This window comes from Podarcis bocagei (assembly GCF_964188305.1).
Source record: "Podarcis bocagei genome assembly, chromosome: Z".
Lineage (NCBI taxonomy): Eukaryota > Metazoa > Chordata > Lepidosauria > Squamata > Lacertidae > Podarcis > Podarcis bocagei.
Window position 1 is genome coordinate 51,014,890 of NC_138140.1, and position 21,358 is coordinate 51,036,247.

A 21,358-nucleotide genomic window follows, 5' to 3' on the forward strand; every position below is an offset into this window, starting at 1 on the left:
GGTGTGCTGGTTTTTTGCACCAGAAGAGCAGGAAACAAAGGTTTCAAAAAAGAAACAGATTGTGCTGATGTGCCACCGCAATATTTTACCAGAATTTGTGAGCAAGTCAAAGAGAGTGTATGTGCACCGATTCAACCTCCTTTGAAAATGACTTACATTTTGAGTATTTCCTCGTGAATTATGACATTTATTGTTTCTTTGAAAGCAAAGATTTGGAGCCGCTCGCCAGGAGAAGGTTGGCTGGCTCCTCACCTTCAGTGACACCTGGAAGACCTCAGCAGCATGTATAAGGCTCAAGAAATGTTTAGGAAGCCCCATTCTGCGGCCAAAGGCTTTGGAAGTATTTTTTGGCACATTCCCAACCCCAACCCCCCAATTAGATGGGAATGTGTTGGAAACTAGATGGTTGGACTGAGACACCCTAGAGAAACTTCCCCCATCAACTACTGAACGGCTGTTTATGTAACAGCACAGGAACAAGAGGAAGGTTCAACATTCCCAGGAATGTGAGTCAATCAAAAACTGAAACTGCCTGGGGAAATTAAAAGAATGATTCATGGAAGAATCCTTGCACTGCCCAGATCCAGGAATTTTGGAAGAAGGAGGTGGACGCCAGTGGCCTTGACTATCTCATAGGTAACACCAAGTCCTGTTGCCTCTCATCTGAAGAGCAGAGCGGTTGCAGTTTTCCTCCGCATCTCGGCACTGGGCTGAGCAAAGAGATTTCAAGCACTCTGCCCATCCCAGTGCTGTGATGGGGAGGAAATTGCCCCCCCCCCAGGCCCTTGTCCTTTGCTGAGGATTTAACAGGAGAGGGGTTGCCAGCTGGTCACTGTGGTGCTCTGATGTGTGCATGTGAGGTGGGAGTTGGCAGTGACCACAGCCATCACTGACACACTAGCCCCAGATGGGAGGCAGGGGGGCCCTTTGGCTACGGGAAAAAGGGTTGGTCACTGCTGCCATCTCTAATCCCAGTGAACCCAGACATGTTCTGCACTGTAATGCAAAGCGGTCTGTGCATCCTCCTCTGCTGCGCCATCTCCATTGTGGGTTTCTATCACAGTGTCAGAAACCCAAGGCAGGGGCAGCCTGTTCCTCTGTATCATTGCTAAGTCCAATGATGCTCAATTCGGCTGATGTCAAGGATGATAAGGATGGGGAAAATCAGTCTCACTTGCATTCCAAGACGAATCTGCCTGATTTGCACATGATCCAAAACACAGCTTTCCTTCCAGATTCTCCAAATTCTGCAGTGCACTTCTCTAGCCAAGTAATGTGTACAAAAACACATTCACTTGGGTAAAGTGTGCCTAAAATGTACTATTGGTTAAAATAACGTGGAAATATGCTAAAGACACATCTGTAGGCCCCTTCGATGTCTATTTCAGGACTCGCCTTATTTCTGTGGCTGTAAGTTGTTTTAAACTGTCCTTAGCCATTGTGTTGTAATGGTTGTAACTGCCACAAGAACATAAGAATAGTCTGCTGGATCACGCAAGTGGCCCAACATCCTGTTCCATACACTCCAACACTTCTCCAATGAAAATAGGGATGTCCCATTCCACAATCAAATCAGAAACTGGGACGGCTTCTCTAAATCAGGGACATCCCTGGAAAATAGGGACACTTGGAGAGTCTGCTGTTCTCACAGTGGCCCACCAGATGCCCCAGTGGAAAACCCAGAGGCAGGATTCGAGTGCAAGAGCACTTTCCCCTCCCTAGGAGGGCAACCAGAAGCACTTTTGCCTCTGACTGTGGCGGTAGAGCATAGCCCTCCTGGCGAGTAGCCATGGGTAGCCTTCTTCTCCTTGAGTTTGCCCAATCCTCTTTTAAAGCCACCCTAGTCGATTGCCTTCTGGTGGAGCAAGTTCCACACTTAGACTATGTGCTGCTTGGAAAAAATACTGTCTTTTATCTTTCCTAAATCTTCCAGGATTCAGCTTCATTCGATGTCCACGAGTTCCAGTGTTATGAGAGAGGGAGAAAAACTTTTCTCTACCCATTTTCTCCATGCATTTGACTGCATGCCAAGCATAATTTCACAAACTTCAGTCATGCTGCTCCTTACTCACCTTTTCTCTAAACTAAGAAGTCTCAAATGCTACAACATTTCTTCAGAGGGGAATCACCCCCACCCCCTTGATTATTTTTCAGTTGCCCTTATCTGAACCTTTTCCAACTCCACAATAGCCTTTTTGAGGTGAGTCAGCCAGAACTGTCCATATGACTCCAAATGTGGTTGCACCATAGATTTCTATAATGGCATTCATGATATCTGCCATTTTATTTTCAATTCTTTTCCTAATGATCCCTAGCATGGAATTTGCCTTTTCTACAGCCACTGCATACTGGCTCAACATCTTCATCAAGCTATCTCATATGAAGGTCTGTCATTTCCAGTTCAGATCCCATTAGCACATAGGTGTATCACTTCACACTTGTTTCCACTGAATTGCATTTGCTATTTTACTGCCCATTCCACCCGTTTGGAGAAGTCGTTTTGGAGCTCTTTTTGTTTTAACAACCCTGAACAATTTAGTGTCATCGGCAAATTTGGCTTCCGCACTGTTTGTTCCTAACTCTAGATCATTTATGAACAAGTTAAAAAGCACAGGCTTCCATACCAATCCTTATGGGACTCCACTTTCTACTTCTTCCAGTCAGAGAACTGCCCCTGATACCTTGTGGTAAAGGGAGGGCTAATAATAATAATAAGCACTGCTCTGCAAAGATGTCCGTATTAGGCAAGATTGTATGCAAATATTCGTATATTGGGAGAAATTCACACTAAAATCAGATGAATTTCCATGAGGACTTCAAAAAATCCACAAACTAAATTTAAGTTTGGAAAAATGAGTACAGACAGCTTCCAATTTTCACAGGGGTTACATTCCAAGGTACCGTGCATTTAAGCGAAATCACATATATTTGAAATACCACTGGAAAGGTCCACCCTCACTCTGCCCCTTTCTGTGAAGTTTACAGCAGGTCACTTCCAGGTTCCGCACTGTGCACGTGTGCGCAGTTGCACACATACTGAATGCGTGTGAATGGGGGGGGGGTGCCTGTAACTGATATAGCACAATTTTAGCATTTTTGCCAACCCAATGGTGCACATTGCACCATTAGAGTTAGAGTTAGAACAGGGGTGGTTAGCTCTCTCTGTGTTGTTGGACCACAACTCCCATCAGCCCCCACCAGCAGGACCAATGTCCAGGGAGGCTGGGAGCTGTAGCCCAGCAACATTTGGAGAGCTACAAATTCCCCATTCCTGAAGGGTTTAAAAAACAAAACAACAACAACAACAACAACAAAACCCTGCTTGATCTTGCTGTGCTGCATCATGGTCCTGGTAGTTGCTCAACCACCAAGTCTTTCCCACCCACACATATTCATAGATTTCATTAAATCTGAGAAGCCAAATTCCTTAAATTACACAGAAATATGCAATATGAGTACAGTGGTACCTCGGGTTAAGAACTTAATTCGTTCTGGAGGTCCGTTCTTAATCTGAAACTGTTCTTAACCTGAGGTACCACTTTAGTTAATGGGGCCTCCTGCTGTCGCCGCCACGCGATTTCTGTTCTCATCCTGAAGCAGAGTTCTTAACCCGAGGTACTATTTCTGGGTTAGCGGAGTCTGGAACCTGAAGCGTTTGTAACCCGAGGTACCACTGTAATAAAAAAAATCCCAGGTTGACAAAATTGATGGTGATACAGAACTGGGGTTATCTTTGGTCAGAGTCCGAATACACATGTACCTTTGTTCTGCTTAAGGTAACTCCTGAAACTATGTCTGGACGAGAATTGGAATGCCAGGCACACCCATTTGGCCTGGAAGCAACTTGGAGCTCTCTGTGTTGAACTAACCCTTCTTTGACAGTCACTCAGCTCTGCAATTCCATCACCTGGGCAGCACCTCTTGACACATACTGTTTGACCTGGGAGTTCTCCTTCTGCCAACCTGCTTGTATAAGGGCTGCCTCTCGCATATGTCAGATGGGGTGCCCAGCCTGGTCTTGTAAGACAGTCACTCATCTCCACCACAATGGCATCTAAGTCCCTGGCATGCACTCATTGCTCCTGCCAGCACTTTTCAGGGAAGACTTCCTGTTAAGGGACACCTCGCTTCCATGAGTGGCATGTGGGCAGACTTGCCCTACAAGTTGATTTACTCTGTGGATCTTGCATTTTCCACTTGCAAGTTGAGGGATGAGAACCTGTCTGAAAGTGTTTGGGTGAAAACAGAAACAAGTTGGCTGGCATGCCTGTCTCATGTCCTAGGCAAGAGGGCAGAAGGTTCCAGTGCAGTGAAAAAAAGAAAGTGCTGTTTTGAAACCCCTGATACAAAGGTCTCCTAAGCGTAAGAACACAAAGGTGGCTTGCTGGATTAGGCCAACGGGCGCCAATCTAGTCCACCTTTCAGTTCTCACAGTGGCCAACCAGAGGCCGGTGGGAAGCCTGGAAACAGGAACAGAGAACCAGACCACTCTCCCCACTTGTGGTTTCCAGAAACTGGTAGCCAGAGGCTGACTGTGGAAGTGCAGCACAGCAATCACTGCTAGAGGCTACTGGCAGTCCCCAATAGCCTTCTCCTCCATGAATTTGTCCAGCCCCCTTTTAAAACCATCCAAGTTGGTGGCCATAACTAACTCTTCCTGTGGGTGTAAGTTCCACAGTTTAACTAATATATTGGGGGAAGTGTTACAAAGTGAGGAAAGATAACTTACAGATCTATAAACAGCAGCTGCCACTTATTCTTAGAAGAATCAATTATGAATTTTCCTTTTCTCATTCATGTTTGGTTATTAGAAGGGTGGGGACTCCCCCCTCCTAAATGTCACAACTCCATGGCACAGAAACAACAAGCTTTCCCCTTCGCTTTCAGCATCACTTGCAGCTTGGAACTGGCCTCCCGCAGTTAATCGACTAAACGTTTTGTTACTTAATTGGCTGGTTAATCTGCCAATCACATGGATTTAAGGCTGTAATCCCAACACAACCATTCCTGGGGATAACATCCACTGAGCACCTTGGGGCTTGCTTCTGAATAAACACGTATTTATTTGTTATCTCTTTGCTTACATTTATATCCCACCTTTTTCTCCAAGGAGCTAAAGCAACTGGCCCAAGGTCACACCCAGTGAGTGGGATTTGAATCCTGGTCTCCCAGGTCTCAACCCAGTACTCTAACCGCCAGAGTTTCCAAAAACAAGTGAGGACATTTGCTGCTGTTGTTCTAACAGTCTTTCCCAGCTGGATAAATGGGTCTTCACTGTGAGTTGTATACTTTGTATGGTTTTGTTTTTGTTTTAAATCTGCTGTTTTTTATATTTCTAACTAGGTTGTTTTTTGCAGGTTCTAGTGTACATTGCCTGAGACAACTGTGTAGAAAGTGAATAATAATAGCAGCTTGATTCCTCCTCACCCCCATAACTCCAAATCCTGCTTGAACTGGCTTTCAGACTCCTTCTTGTAGGGCCAAGCCCACCCCTCTCACAGCAGTCACCATAGCCTTGCAGTTGCCAGCCTAGTTACACACACTGGTTATATTTTTTTAAAGAAGGAAATAATGTAAATATCCCCCAGACACCCAGGTTTCCCCCACCCCCTATGAGGATTAAATTCTGTTTATCTTGCAGTGTTGACACTTTGCTTTCTGGGCACCTTGTGCTTGCACCTTTAAAAAGAAAGGAACAAAACACCACAGTAGCATGACATCATTAACATTGCAAAATATACTTTCATCCTGCTAAGCAGGGATGAACGTGACTGCACAGTGTGGTTGGCATCAGGGCGTGTTGCCAAGTAAATACAGATTATCTCAGAGGAGCCTTCCATAATCATTAAGGCAAGATGCCAATAGAGTGTTTGTTTGTTTTTTAAAAAATAATCATAACAAAAACGTTCCACCAAGCCTGGGGTTGTATAAGCCTAAGGGCTGTTTGTTATCCACCTGAGGAGTAGGGTTTCAATATCATTGTTCTGTGGCAGCTCCTTAGCAGTAGAAATTCCTCCCCATGCCTCTGTGGAGGAAGTCAAACTGCTGTGTTAGCAGCACTGAAGTGACCCCTCAGGGGCACAAGCTTGGGCAGTGTGTCTGGAGGTCCTGGGCTGCCCAGGTGGCAAGACCCCTCCTCTCAGCCTCACTGATGTGGTCCAAAGGGAAGCAGAGCAAGACGTTGGGCACCAGCTTGGCTGCAGGAGTTGCCGGAAGGAGGTGTGCAAGGCGCCACCCAACCCTTCTTAGGGACTCCAGATTTCTGTAGGTTTACTCCTTAGCCTTTTCTTCTCCTGAAGATATCTTGCACGGCAGTAGAGGTTTAAGATCAGGGTTTTCCTTCTCCTAGATGGGCTCCCTTCCCAGGTGGATGAGCACCATCTGCTGTGTGTGGGAGGGGGTGGCGAACCAAGACATCTGGGACCTGAGGTAAAGTACAAAATGGTGCCCCCCTCCAGGGAAGAAGGGGGGGGGTGAGTGAAGGTCTACATTGGGAATAAGGGCAGTGGAATCAAATCAGGCTTACCTGACAGTTGAAGTGAGAATCAAAGGCCTTTGTGGAGTGGCGGCCTGCTTTAAATCACACCTTGTAGGTGCAGACCCCAGGAAACCCCAGAGGGAAGCTCCCACCATTTCCTCCCTAGGGGTGGGAGGAAGCCAGTAGTGTCTCCTATTTGTCAAGAGGCCACTGTAGAGAAGTGGGGGTGGGGGGACTTCCAAACGGGATGTTGAGTCACCACAGCCATTACTGTCATTATGGAAGTGGCAGCAGCACTGGGTGATGCATTTCTTGGAAGCCAGATTTGCTGCCCCTGTGGATCCTGCCACCCAAGGCAATTGCCTCATCTTGCCAGTGTGGTGTAGTTGTAAGGAGCGGTAGTCTCGTAATCTGGTGAACCGGGTTCGCGTCTCCGCTCCTCCACATGCAGCTGCTGGGTGACTGTGGGCCAGTCACACTTCTTTGAAGTCTCTCAGCCCCACTCACCTCACAGTGTGTTTGTTGTGGGGAAGGAAGGGAAAGGAGAATGTTAGCCACTTTGAGGCTCCTGAAGGGGAGTGAAAGGCGGGATATCAAGTCCAAACTCCTCCTCTTCTTCTTCTTCTTCATAGAAGGGCCAGCCCTATTATCTTGTTTGAAAATAGTTTTAACTGGTTCATCCTGAGACCCTACATTGAGGGGCCAATAATAAATTGAAATACAGTGGTACCTCAGGTTAAGAACTTAATTCATTCTGGAGGTCTGTTCTTAACCTGAAACTGTTCTTAACCAGAAGCACCACTTTAGCTAATGGGGCCTCCTGCTGCTGCCGCACTGCCGGAGCACGATTTCTGTTCTCATCCTGAAGCAAAGTTCTTAACCTGAGGTACTATTTCTGGGTTAGCGGAGTCTGTAACCTGAAGCGTATGTAACCTGAAGCGTATGTAACCGAGGTACCACTGTAATAATGATAGCTTGGAGCAAATTGGTTTCTTTTTAGGGCCAGTCTTCAGAAAACACTTTTGTTATTATTGGCAAATGATAGCCTTGTGCACTTCTGGGCAGGAGGGCATGGAATCTCAAACACCTGTGGGAAACTGAGTGGGTGACTCAAGAAGCAGGTCTTTTATTGTGATTACAACCCTATCTCCCAAGTCATGCCTGCCTTGGCTACTTTGCTGTGTAGCTTTTGGTGCCTAGTTAAAAACCAGCCTTAATTGCATCCTCCCCCCAGACATTTGCTGCTTTCTGTTCTGCTTATGAAGTCGTTGTTGTTGTTTGTTTGACAGTGAAAAACCATTGCTACGTTTAATTTTGGATCGATGAATGAGCAGCTAGGAGTTATCCCCTGTTTTCAGAAGCAGTCTACATCTGCTTACCAAATGGTGTGGACATATGACAGTGAGGGCTCGTTGTTCTCTTAAGTCCCTCTTGTGGGCATCCCATTGGAACAAAGGAAATTGCATGTGCTGAGTCAACCAATGATCCATCGCACTCAGTACTTGTCTACATTGACTGGAAGCAGCTTTCCAGGGTTTCAGGCAGGGGACATTCCCAGCCCAACCTAGATGCCAGGGGTCACACCTGGGGCCTTAACATGCAAGACAGATGCTCTGCTACTGATCTATGGTCTCTTCCAGATGCATCAACTTGCAAGAAACTGGATTCTGACCTAGTTTGGGCTTTGGTCTGGCCCAGCAGGGTTCCCTTATGTAAATGTAAATATATTTTGTTATACAGTTGTATACCAATTTAATCTGTCTCTTAAAATTTATTCTGGCAGATTTATGCTGCAAAGGTTATTAGTTTTAGCCCTTGATGGTCACGAGGCTTGCAACTTTAATTTCCATTACTTCTCATTTTACAATAAATGGACTTGAAAACTGTATTATAGCAGCCCTTGCAAGCCTAGTGCCCTTCGTATGTTTTAGACTACAGCTCCCATGAGCCCCAGCCAAGGCTGCATCATTCCAAAAATGTGGTGGAGATCACCTAAAAAAGGGGGGGGTTATATACATATATGGCTAATACAGCGTCTAGATTAGCCCCAAACCAGGTGTGGCATGGTGCCTTGAGTGCTCCTCCCAAAGCATTCAAAGCCCAAAATTGTCATGAATCAAGGTGCTTTCTGCAGAAGGTTTTCCTTTTCTTGTGCTTTTGAAAGGAGGCGATTTAGTAAGAAAATTTGGAGAGTCCTGCTGGATCAGACCTAAGGTTTTAACAACCACAACAGAATAACGATCCCCTCCTTCAAGCCCTCTTTAAACCACTTTTGTGCACCTACGAATTCCACTAGCTAATTGTGCCCCCTTTCGCTTTGCTCTCTGCCTCTTGCAGGCTGGTTTCATTGGGTGGCCCCTGAGTTCTAGTGGCATAAGAGGCAGGTGGTGAAAAATGATCCCTGCCTGCTTTCTCTGCACCACGCATGGTTTTTATAACCCACCCACCCTTCCCCAAAGCTCCAAATGCCTTTGCTTTTCCCTTGGGGAGATATTCAAGCCAATAACAGGGAGTAGCAAATGGAATACATTGGTTCCTTCTGAATAGCCAAAGGAATGCCAGGCCCCAACTTTCCCACCATCAGGGTGGTGATTGGCCCAGTGTCCTTGGTGATTCTTAGGGACCGTCTTCAAATGGCCAGAACAAAAAGAATCTCAACCCTTTCTAATGTATTTCCATGGCCCTTCCAAATGGGTTGAGATTCTGGATTGCCAGATGAACATAGATAAATGTTCCTGAATGGTGAGTGGAATGCATTGAATGAGGGTATGTTGAGTGGCCTCTAGCAGCCATTCAGGGGACAGATGGTGGGGATAATTAATATCATTAGCATGTATTCATTAATCTTCTATGCAATTGTCTCAAGGCAATGTACAATAAAAACTATTAAAAACACAGCAAATCCCCAACCGAATACATGTAGAACAGAACTAAAACCATACAAAATACTAAAAGCCATTTATCCATCTGAGAAAGCCCATTGGAACAAAACAAAAAAAAAGTATTCCAATTGTACCTGGGAAGTGCAGGTAGCAGGTACCTGTTAAATCTCAACAGGAATGCTGTTCCACACTCAACATCCTGCTCCGAGTTTGTTTTGAAGGAAGAACCCTTTCTCCTGGTCACTCAGCAGAGCCAGCATTTTGCAGACATTTATTCTATGTTCTGCAGTGCACTGCGCAGTAGGCCATCCTATCCCAGGCACTCTCATCGTCCCCTTTGGAAACAGGCATGCCCATCTGGCTTTGTGGCATATAGAAACCTTGTAGGACATGGGCGCAGAATCCCAAACCGTGCCAATGTATTCAAAACTGGCCATTTGAAGGGGGAAAACTGCTTGGCTGTTTGGGGATATTCCCTAGAGAAGACTAATAAGCAACCCTTCACCCTGGCTAATGCATTCATAAATGGAAGAGATTCCAAAGGCCATTGAGAAGGAAACAACATTTTCAATGGCCCTGGTGTTTTTTGCTATTTTCTGCCCCCTCTCCCAGCCCCACATTATCATTTTTCAAGGTATACTGGCCAGTTAGGCACAAATGTAGCTGAACCAGAAAGCATAAAAACACAAGAAGGGCCTGACAGTTGGATCTGGCCAGTAACCCATCAAGTCTAGCATCCCCTTCTCACAGTGGCCAGCCAGCTACTCCAATGGGAAGCCTGGAAGCAAGATATGAGCACATCAGCACCCGAACACCTGCAATTCCCAGCTAGTGGGAGAAGGTTCTGTCAGCTTTGGTTGTCTCTGTTTTCTCATTTTTCTAATCTTAAATTCAGTTTTCCATGTTGCTGCAGCAATCTGTGATTTTTCCATTTTTTCCTTCAAAAAAACCCTCATGAAAATTCTTCAGCATTTTAGTGCAAATTTCTCCTAAGAAACACATCTTTGTATGCAGTTTTGACTCATTCACACATGCATGCAGGCAATTTCTCTTTAATATATTACATTTTTTGTATGCTGTTTTCACTAATATATTTGTTTTTATGCACAACTTCCCCAAATATTTGGATTCTTGTAGTCATTTGGTAGGTTGGAAAACCACGATGCAAAATTTGGAGAGCTGCAAATTCTGAAGGATGTCTTAAAATCTGAACTGGATTGAATTTATCCTCACCTCACATCTTTGACCTCAGCTACTGATATTTGGAGGCATGCTTCCTTCTACAGTGGAAGAACATAGGTATCAGGGACACCAACTATAGGGAGCCCTGGGGGCCTCACAAAGCATCTAGCAAGACCTTGGAGATGCTATCAAAGGCCTTGTGAGACCTTGGAACCTGGCTTCCGGTGGCACTGGAAGTCAGGTTCTGAGGTCACAGGGTGTGTGACATCATGACATCACATCACGATGTCACATCATGATGTTATGTCACATATGCTGGGCACCTATAAGCCGAGACCCAAGTTTGCATCCCTGATAGCTATTGAGGCAATCAAAAGATTTCTTCTTGACTTCTAAATGGGGACATTTGTGTACTGTGTGTTGAAACTGTCGGTACTGCAATGCCTATCTATGGTGCTGCCACATTTGGAATAGAGTATATATTTCTGGTCACCACACTCTGAAAAGGATACTGTAAGTGCAGGAAAGAAGTATTTTGGTCTGATCTGTATAGGGAATCTCTTAATGTGTGATGTTTTAATATCTGTTAGAAGCCACCCAGAGTGGCTGGGGCAACCAAGTGAGATGAGTGGGATATAAATAATAAAATGATGACTGTGATGATGATGATGAACACCAATGTGCTTAACGTTTGCTGATCTAGCAATGCTCTTATTAAGTCCTTAAATCTGGAGACAGGCCATTTCCAGATCTCAACAATACTAATAATATCCGGACCTATCCTTTGTGACATTTTGGTGGCCTAATAAAGATAGTGCCCCAAAATGGATTCTAGATTCTAACTTTTTATGCGACTCTAGAATTTATTTATTTTTAAATTAAGCAATTCAGATGCAAAATTCTAAACTGGAAAAATGATTTTATACCATTGGGCGGGGGGTTGTTCCCAAACGAGGTTACATACAAAACAAGACAGTCCCTTCTCCACAGGCCAATAATCTAAGCAAACACAACACAAGGGAAAGTGGAGCAGGAGGTAAGAGGAATAAAGCAATCTCAGGCACCTAAAATTAGCCTGTACCTGCTTGACATAACTACTGCCTTGTTCCTCTTCACTCCTGTTTCCCACCTGTTCCAAGACACCTGTGTTGTTCCTAAGGGTGGCAATGGATCAAGGTAATTTTCTTCTTTTGAATTCCCACAGATGGGGAGTCGGTCACTGTACGTTAGGAACACAGGAAGCTGTCCATCAGTAGTATTGTACACTGACTGGCAGCAGCTCTCCAGGGTTTCAGGCAGGGATCTCTCCCAGCCCTACAGGGAGATGCCATTGGAGACTGAACCTGGCATATTCTTCTGCATGCAAAGCAGGTGCTCTGCTGCTGACCTATGACCCCTCCCTTTTTCCTTCTTATTTCTCAGCAGCCCTTTGTGCACCCTGAAACCTCACCACACACAGGTGCACCTCATTCTAATGTCTACTATCTCCTCCCACATTCCATCGTAAGTCTCTTCCCTGTTGCAAACTCACAGCTTCATCTCCGCCCCTCACTCCCGCCCACAAAAGATCCAGGTTGCTTTGTTTACCCACTTTTCCTGGTAACTCAAAAGCTTGCACACTCTTTTGTGCCATTCTGGTTGCTCTAATGGTCTTCAGTTTTTGGTTTCTACCTCCTTATGAGTCAACCTACCTACCTTGGTTTTATTGCTCCAGCTGCTGTTGTGATGGTGACTTTGGTTTTTCCAGATACATTGCAAGACGCCTTGGAGAGTTGTTAGTTCAGAGTGAATGAAATTCTGCATTGCACAGCAACTGTGTGGGTGCAGGAAAAGTGATGGGGCAATTCTGGATTTTCCTCTTTGAAGTCACCCTTTCTCTCAGCTGACTGTGAAGCAAAGTTCTGGATGTACAAAGAATGAAAGAAGAAGCGTGAAGAAATGTTGAACTGGCAGCTATCCTTCACTTGCCTTACCCTTTCTACTTAACCCCCCCCCCACCGGATTTATGTGTTCTTCATACCATGGCAAAACCTCTCACATTCCCAATATTTATTTTATTTTATTTATCCCGTTTCTATATTGCCTTTCCTCCAAGGAGCTCAAGGTGGAATGCATGGTTCTCCCTCTCCGCATTTTATCCTCACAACAACCCTGTGAGGGAGGCTAGGATGAGAGGCACCTTTGAACCCTGGTCTCCCAGGTCCTACTCTAACAACCTTCATTTCATTTTCATTTCATTTATAATTTGCATACCGCTTTTCTGTATTGCTACACAACAAGGCAGTTTACAGACAGAAGAAACAAGGAAATAACCAACAAATATCACACATCTTACAACCATCTAATCCAATACAAGTCATACCAAAAATATGACTTCAAATAAACAACATATCAAATAATGTAGTATTCAATAATCCATTAGAATGTAGTGGCTGGGACAACCCAGTCAGAGAAGCGGGATACAAATAATTATGATTATTATTATAGTACACAACAAAATCAACACTCAAGTATCAACAAATAACGATTGGAAATTTGCTCTCAACAATTACAATAAACCATTACTTAAATTATAATCAATAAAAATAGCAGCAGAATTGCAATACATAAAATACCAAAATACATAAAAAGCCATGCAAAAAAGCGCAATAAAATTAAAAGAATCCCTGCCGCCAAACTCCTCCCCTTCCAACTGTTTCTGGTCTTCTTAAAGCCCTTCCGTAGGAGAGGCTCTGTTCAGCTGGATTTGGCTGTGGGTGGGGGAGCTAAAACTCTTTTGTCCCCCCGTCCACTACTTGCTCCCTAGACTGCAAACATCTTATTCAAGCAATGCAATCTCATTTTTTTCCTAGCTTAGCTTTGCTTGTCCCTCAGACGCAAGTGCTGTCCTGCTTTGCACTGTTTAAGAGTGCAAAGCTATACTGTGGGAGTCGACTCAAAAAGCAAGGAAACACAGACCTTGTGTGCTTCCCTTTAGGAGTGCCAACTTGAATAAAATATTATGGGGGCACAGGTGGGCTCCACCCCACATAATCTATCACATGACACAGCACACACAAGACCATTTGAATGGCAATGCCCATCAACTTTGCAGGGGCCTGGCCCCCTCAAATATTTTATCTTGGGGGCCAAAGCCCCCAGGGCCCCTAGGAGTTGGCTCCTATGGTTTCCTTTTTTAAAAAAAGATGGAGCTGAAAAGCGTACTTTGCAAAATGTATGAATGTTATTGCTCCAAATAAAATGAAATGTGTGGATAGAGGCTGAGAGGGGAGAAAGTGAGAGAGACTGTGATTCTGAAAAGTTAGCAGAGACATTTCTCTCCCCCCCTTCTCCCTCTCCCCCCCCCCCCGATTCTCATACACACACAGCAGTCCGTGATAAAGAGCCAGGCAAAAATGAATGGAATGGTGGATAATTGGACTGAAAGGGAGGAATAGATGGAGGAATAGATGCCAAAACAGTCCTAAAGAGGCAGTTGATGATGGATTGAAAAGAAGGCTCAGTGGACAGATGGATCTTTAGCATCTTGCTGCCTACTTTTCCTTCCTGGAATCAGGCACAGATTTTATCTTTCTGGCCTTCTAAATGGAGGAGCTCTATGCCCTCTGCTCTTGCCTTCGGCAGGGCTCTGACTCAGTGGCAGAGCACCCACTTTGCAGGTGGAGCCCAGGTTCCATCTGATGGCCTCTGCAGGTTGGGATGAGAATGTCGCCCGCCTGAAACCATGGAGAGCCACTGCCGGTCAGTGCAGGCAATACTGAGCTGGTTGTACCCAAAATGATCTCATTCTGTACCAGGCAGTTTTCTATGTTCTTATCAAATCCACCCTTAATACAAAACTATGAGGACTAGTACCTTGTTTTGTTCTTAGAAGAAGAGCTGTAGCTCCGTGGCAGAGCATCTGCCTTGAATGCAGAAGGTCTCAGGCTCGACCCCCAAAGGCATCTCCAGGCAGAGAGAGAGAGAGAGAAAGCCTCTGCCAGTAAGGATACTGGGCTCGATGGACCAACCATCAGATCCAGATGAGTGCACAATCTGTGTACACAAACCGACTGAGCTGCACACGCCTATGGTTCTTAATGTGCGCTATTCAGCAAGGGTACCATCTATGTACATTAGTGCGCACACTTATCTTATACAGGAGTAGATTATTAGTTGATTGTATGGTCACACACTGGGGGGGGGTGTCAAATTTTGGCAGCCTTCACCCCCACCCCCGCACAACAGGACAGTGTCCAACCTACGGGTTCTGTGTCAAAGTACTTTTTCGGCCCACTTGGTTTGAAAAGTTGGGCTGTTCTGGGTTAGAGTCTCTGGGACTAGGACACGGGAAAGACCAGGTTTGAAGCCTGCTCAGCAGTGAAGCTCCTGATGGGTGACCTGGGGGCCAGTCCCTGCCTCTCAGTCTAACCTATCTCACTGGGTTGTTGCTGGGCTTAAATGAGAAAGGGGAGAAGCATGCAGGCCACCTTGATCTCCTTGGGGACCAATATGTGGGACATAAATGTAAGAAGTAAATAAATAACCGAGGCAGCTTGGACTCCTGTTCAACGTCACGTGTGGACCAGGCTAGTGTAAGGAAGCTCTCGCCGCCGTTGTGAGAAATTCATTTTAAAATTTTGAAGTGGGTAAGGGAAGCCTTGCTAGAGAGGGGGCAAGCGGGAAGGGCGGCTGGTCCGCAGATGAGCAAAGGGTGGAAAGGGGGGAAGGAAAGAAGTATGGGACGCCTGAGCGGCAGAGACAAGGGGAAGTGAACTTAGACGTGAATCCATTGAAGAAAAGGGAAGCGACAGAGGAACGTTTGAACGGCTACCTGTCCTCCTGAGACCGGGGTAGGCTCCGATTTGGGGCGGGGGGAGAAACTGCCTGAGTGGAGAAGTGGAGGCGGGTGATGGCTACGCTGCTCCGTGGCCTCCTCCCCACGTGCTGTGCCCAAACGGGACGGGACATGACCGGGGGGGGAGGGGAGGGGCCTGCCCTTCTCCCGGTTCCACCTGTAAGGTCCCTCTCGGAGAAGTGGAGGAGGAGAGCAGGCAGGGCGGGCCCGGCCCGCCTCGCCCCATAAAAGCTACCTGGACGGGAGGGCAGGAGGTAGCAGTCTGCGAAAGACTCCGGGCTTCGAGCACAGACAGCAATGGGGTGGCTCAGCTTGCCGTCTTTCCTGCGGTGCGGTAACAAGGAGGTGAGTCCGCACAGCGATGGGCAAGATGCAGCCGAACAGGCGTCACCGGCGTCCGGCCGGACGCGCAAGGAGGGACGGGAGGAGGCTGCTCGGAATAACCAGGATGCCCCGCAAACAAACTGTGGTGCCTCGACTTAAAGTCCTCCTCCCCACTAAATAACATGGGGCAGCAAGCCGGGGTGGGTGGAAGCTCCTAGGGGTTCCTCCATCGTATGTGGTAGAGGTTTAGATTGTAAGCTCCTTGCGGCAGGTAACTTCTGCCTATTCTCCTCCTCTTTGCCTGTAGCCTTTTTCAGAGCGCAAGAGGGAAGTTTTGTGTGCCCCGTTGCCCATGCATCTTTGCACCCCCTGTGCATCAAAGCCCCCTCAGTTCAATGGGTCGCTCATTCAAGTTGCAAGGAGGGGGCCGCTTCCTGTAGTATGAAGGATTCTACATTTAGAGCGAGTTAGTGATGGGTAGTTTCATTGGAGCCAACTCCGAGGGGCCAAGGTACCTTTGATTACGTCCCCCCCCCCATAAAATATTTGAGGGGACTGCCTCCCCCATTAATGGGCATTGCCATTCAAATGGTGTGTGTGCCCCGTGTAATGTGATTGATTATGCAGGGCGGAGCTCCCGCTCCATATTTTATTCAAGTTGGCACCCCTGGTTAGTTTAACTATGGTAGTTTTTTTATCTGCTCCTGATTTGCTTTTGGATATATAGATACTTTGGGATATATAGACACAGATATATGACGAACAATAGCTTGCAAATCAGAAATGCTCAATTCTTACAGCAAAGGGTTTGGGCTTGTGCCTTCATCACTTGCTCTGCTTTTTGCTACAATAATTTAAAAGTCCTGCTTGGTAAGTCACTGGCATAAATAGATGGTTTTAGTCAGTGCCTTAGCTGGGGGGCGGGGCTAGCCAGGTTTTTTGCCTTGTGACTCCTCCAGAGGGGCGCCATTGAGGCGCCCTGCCTGTGTGGGGGTTTTTTTTGGGGGGGTTGCACGTGGGCTTGGGGTGCCAAACTGGGTCTTTGACCCGGGTGAAATAAAGCATGGTTTCGCCCCTGGTTTTAGTGATTAACTGCGTCTTATCAAGATCCAGAACAAGGGAACAAGTCTCTGAACGGCTGTAGTTCGAGGCTTTCATTACAGTCTTATCGCTAAGTATATCGATATAGAACAGACGAACGAACGAATAGCATTCTACCCCAGGGTGAGACCAGGGGTAGGGGAAACGGAGTCAGAAGCGAAAGGGGGAGCAAAGGCTTGCATGACTGAAGATTAGCAATTACAGCAGGGTTCTGGCAGCCCAAAGGCTTCCACAAGGTTGAACAGAAGAGCTCACCTTTGTTGCTCCCCTCTTGGGAACCTCTGATGGAGCAGAAATGGCCAAGAGGTAAAAGGGTTAACGTGCGCATAGTGAGGGATTTTGATGGGCGGTGACTGCTCAGTTAAGTATTTCTGCTGTTTTACTTGATCTGGGGGGCAACTACCCCCCTGCCCCCCCCCGGCCATGCCCATGAGGATTGATCCTGGGTGTGTGTGTGTGTTTAAAAAAGTATCAGAACTAAAGTGGCAGGTGCATATGAGGGAAGCATTGGTATTTTTATGCCGCGAACTGTCATGAGATCTAAAGGTGGCTGACAAATTTATTTTGACTTTGCCATATAATTAAAGCATACTTGAAACACACAACTCTCCCCCCTCCAAAAAAAAAGGATTCTGGGAAGTGTAGTTAAGGGTGGTGGGGATTGTTGCTCTGCTGCGGGCAAATTACAGCTCCTAAGATGCCTTGGGGCATAGGTGCCTGGGGCGCTGGGTGCCTGAGCACCGCCTACAAAATTCCCATGAATGGGCTGGGCACCCACAAATTTCAGCGCCAGGACAGGCAAGCTGTGTGGTACCCACCACAGCGCCGGGCACCCACAGTCGCAGGGCCAAGATGGCACTCCTGCCTTGGAGGAATCCATGCTCTGCATGTAGAACTAAAGATTCTCTGCCTTTTTCTCAGCTGATTTTAAAGCAACAGCAGTCATTTCAGTTGCAGCCCAGGACATGCTCTGACCTGGATATCCACAGAAAAATTGAGTTATGTGAAATGCTTTTCTGCTTCACTGTTGCTGCTGTTGATTCTGTCCTGGTGGTGGAGAAATACAGGCAGTACCTGGCTGCTAGATCAGGTCTAGGGCCCACTGGCCCAGCTCCCCTTTCCGCCTCTGGGAAGCAAAAGTAGCACATGAGTGCAAGAGCAACTCTCCCCCCCCCCCCCCGCCAGCAGCCCCCTGGCATTCAGGCTCATCTCTTCCATCTCTGGCCTTTGATTGGTGAACCATGGGGGGCGTTATTAACCTTGTCCTTGGCTCAGGTGCCTTTCCTGAGTCTCCTGCCTTTAATTGCTGCATTGTTATAAGTGGCTTTCTTTTATTGTGCATTTCAGTCATGGGTGTTTATAGTTTAATGTTGGTGTAACTTGGCTTTTTTATTTTGTAAACTGCCAAGAACATAGGCACATCAGAAGAGCCTGCGGGATCAGGCCCACGGCCCTTCTGGTCCAGCACCCTGTTCTCACAGGGGCCGGCCAGATGCCCCCAAGGGTGGGCCCCAAGAAGGATATGAGCACAACAACAAACCCTCCAATGAAAACAGGGGTGTCCTATCTAATAATAATAATAATAATAATAATAATAATAATAATAATAATTTTGCTATTTGCTGCCCACTCTGGGCAGCTTCCAACATATTTAAAAGATAACCAAACATTAAACATTAAAAAAACTTTCCTATATAGGGCTGCCTTTAGAGGTCTTCTAAAGGTTGTACAGTGGTACCTCGGGTTGGGTACTTAATTCGTTCCGGAGGCCAGTTCTTAACCTGAAACTGTTCTTAACCTGAAGCACCACTTTAGCTAATGGGGGTCTCCTGCTGCCGCTGCACAATTGCTGTTCTCATCCTGAAGCAAACTTCTTAACCCAAGGTAGTATTTCTGGGTTAGAAGAGTCTGTAACCTGAAGCGTATGTAACTTGAAGCATATGTAACCCGAGGTACCACTGTATACTTATCTCCTTGGCTCAGGGGGTCACATAACTCCATACTTTCCAGCATTTCTCTGGCGAAAACAGGGACGTCTTAAGACATTCTGGGATCAAATAAGAAATTGGGATGGCTTCTGTAAATCTGGGACCATCCCTGGAAAATAGGGGCACTTGGAGGGTCTGCAAGAGCACTTTCTCCCCTGAGATTCCTAGAAACTGGTGTTCAGAAGCATTATGCCTCTTGTAATGGAGGCAGAACATAGTCGCCATGGCTGGTGAGCATTATAACTGCCGTTATATAACAAAATGGGTCTACTTGGGCCTTGTTGTGTATGTAAATTAATGTAAACTAATTAATATAAATTAATAAATATTAAGAATTGGGCTGCATCCAACTAAGTTTTACTCAGAGTAGACTTATTGAAATGGATGGACCTAAGATGGGCATATTCATTAATTTCAGTGTGGTGTAGTGGTTAAGAGCGGTAGTCACGTAATCTGGGTAACCGGGTTCGCGTCTCCGCTCCTCCACATGCAGCTGCTGGGTGACCTTGGGCCAGTCACACTTCTTTGAAGTCTCTCAGCCCCACTCACCTCACAGAGTGTTTGTTGTGGGGGAGGAAGGGAAAGGAGATTGTTAGCCGCTTTGAGACTCCTGAAGGGGAGTGAAAGGCGGGATATCAAATCCAAACTCTTCTTCTTCTTCTTCAGTGGGTCTACTCTGAGTATATAATAATATAATAAACTAATATAATAATTGGCATGCATTCTTTTGTATCATCTCTCTCTCTCCCTCTCTCGCCAATGTTCATTCATGGACAGAATGGTGGGGTGCAAAGGTTTTGATATAAATGCATGAATGACTTTCTCTCTTCCTTCTTAAAGGATTTCACTTTGTCTACTGAGAAAATTACCGAAAAAGATGAAGAGAATGAACGAGGAAACTGGTCGCGCAAATCAGACTACCTCCTCTCTATGGTTGGCTATGCCGTTGGCTTGGGGAATGTCTGGCGCTTTCCATACCTCACCTATAAGGATGGAGGAGGTAGGCTTTCTTTTTGTGCTTCCTGTGTCAGTGGCAAGGCCATCCTAGAAGGAGAAAGTGGAGAAGCACCTTAGTGGAGCGTTTGTTGAAGTTGCCTGTCTTATAATGCATGCTGGCAAAGAGCTGCTTACCTACTCACCTAGAGTGTGTTGAAAGTGCCTTTAGGCGACCAGCCAAGTAAATTTCCATGAAAGGCATTTCTTCCCACTCCTCATCCAGCCCTTGAGACACAAACAGCATGAATGCTGCAGGCTAGAAATAACTTACATTGTGCCAAGTGTGGTTGGCATAAAAGGTGCAGTGCTTCGAGCAATGCCCACCAGTCCCAGTCAGCAAGGCTTTTGGGAGTGGGAGCCCAAAACACCAGATTTCTAGAAGCCCGGTTTAGATTTACGCAGAAGTTGGGGGTAATACTTTAACAACAGAATTCATCCAAATGCCAAATGCCTGTTTAAGGGTGCCCACACCATCAGCAGGCTGCTAATCTGCCTATTCCCCAGTATGTTTGTGGTGCGTAACATTTTGTTGCCTTTGTATATGCACACGTCTTGGAAGGTTGGCTGGTCCAATGCTCACATTCTTTCCTTTTGTTGTCTTCTTGGCAGGGGCCTTCTTGATACCTTATACCATCATGCTGGCTCTGGCTGGGCTGCCTTTGTTCTTCCTGGAATGCTCGCTTGGGCAGTTTGCCAGCTTGGGACCCATTTCTGTTTGGAGGATTCTACCCCTTTTACAAGGTAGGCATTGTTACCCTTTCCACATTGGTTTCCACTGGGCTGCCATGAAACATCCACACACTCACAGACATACACAACACTTCCGGGGAAGGTTTCTGTTTGTAGCTCTCTAATGCAAAATCGAGGGTGGTTTGTGCTCATTGTTTTATTTTGGAATGTATTTTAATCTACCACCCTCTCATAATATATCAGGGTGGTGCAGAGCAACATACAAACATTTTTTTAAGCAGCACAGAACAGACAATTTGTGTGAGTTTTAAGCAACTGCATAGGCCTGCCATCAAGATAACACCTCCTCTATAAGATGCCTGAGAAGTGAGGGTGCTTGCTGGATCCCTGCTGGAAGAGTGCCCCACAGAATGGGGCTGGTGACACTAAACGCCTGACTTACGGATGAAGCCATTTGGGCCATTGCAAGGTGAGGGGCAGCAAACAGCACTCCTCCAGGTGATCTCAGGGATTGGACCACAGGCAGTCCTTAAGGTGCCCTAGACCCAAGTTTTTCAGGGGTTTATATATCAGCACAACAGCCTTGAACATATGAATATAGGAAGAGCCATGCTGGATCAGGCCAAAGGCCCATCTAACCCAACAAACATCCTGTTCTCGCAGTGGCCAGCCAGATGCCCCAATGTGGGTGCAACAGCGTTCTCCCCAATTGTGATTCTCAGCAACTGGTATTCAGAGGCACACAGCCTCCAACAGTGGAGGGAGACCCATAGACATTGTATGTTAAAAATGCACAGTCTGTCTCAATTGTACATTCCTGGTAAGTTCCCTTGAATCCCTCTTCAAAGAATAAAGAAGTCAATAAAAGAAGTTTACTTAC

At 46.2% G+C, this 21,358-nt stretch overlaps 2 protein-coding genes across 7 annotated transcripts in view; one reads left to right on the top strand and one right to left on the bottom strand.

The window, feature by feature from the left end:
• The window catches only part of LOC308579427 (uncharacterized protein), a 58,994-nt gene extending 43,501 nt beyond the window's left edge, over positions 1-15,493 (bottom strand). For all 5 annotated transcript variants that reach the window (XR_014004465.1, XR_014004466.1, XR_014004467.1 and 2 more), the window contains exons 1-2: positions 15,350-15,493; positions 12,238-12,443 (exon numbers count right to left, since the gene is read on the bottom strand). The gene's annotated coding sequence lies outside the window, so the exon portion shown is untranslated. The remainder of the gene's footprint in view (positions 1-12,237; positions 12,444-15,349) is intronic.
• The window catches only part of SLC6A14 (solute carrier family 6 member 14), a 54,982-nt gene that overhangs the window by 9,138 nt on the left and 24,486 nt on the right, over positions 1-21,358 (top strand). Inside the window, exons 1-3 of one of the 2 annotated variants that reach the window (XM_081180461.1) lie at positions 15,621-15,724; positions 19,633-19,792; positions 20,398-20,529. In XM_081180461.1, the coding sequence (XP_081036587.1) occupies positions 15,677-15,724; positions 19,633-19,792; positions 20,398-20,529 (340 nt within the window). In that variant the 5' untranslated portion in view covers positions 15,621-15,676. Of the gene's footprint in view, positions 1-15,620; positions 15,725-19,632; positions 19,793-20,397; positions 20,530-21,358 lie in introns of those variants that run through there. The other variant, XM_081180460.1, reaches the window with a different exon arrangement.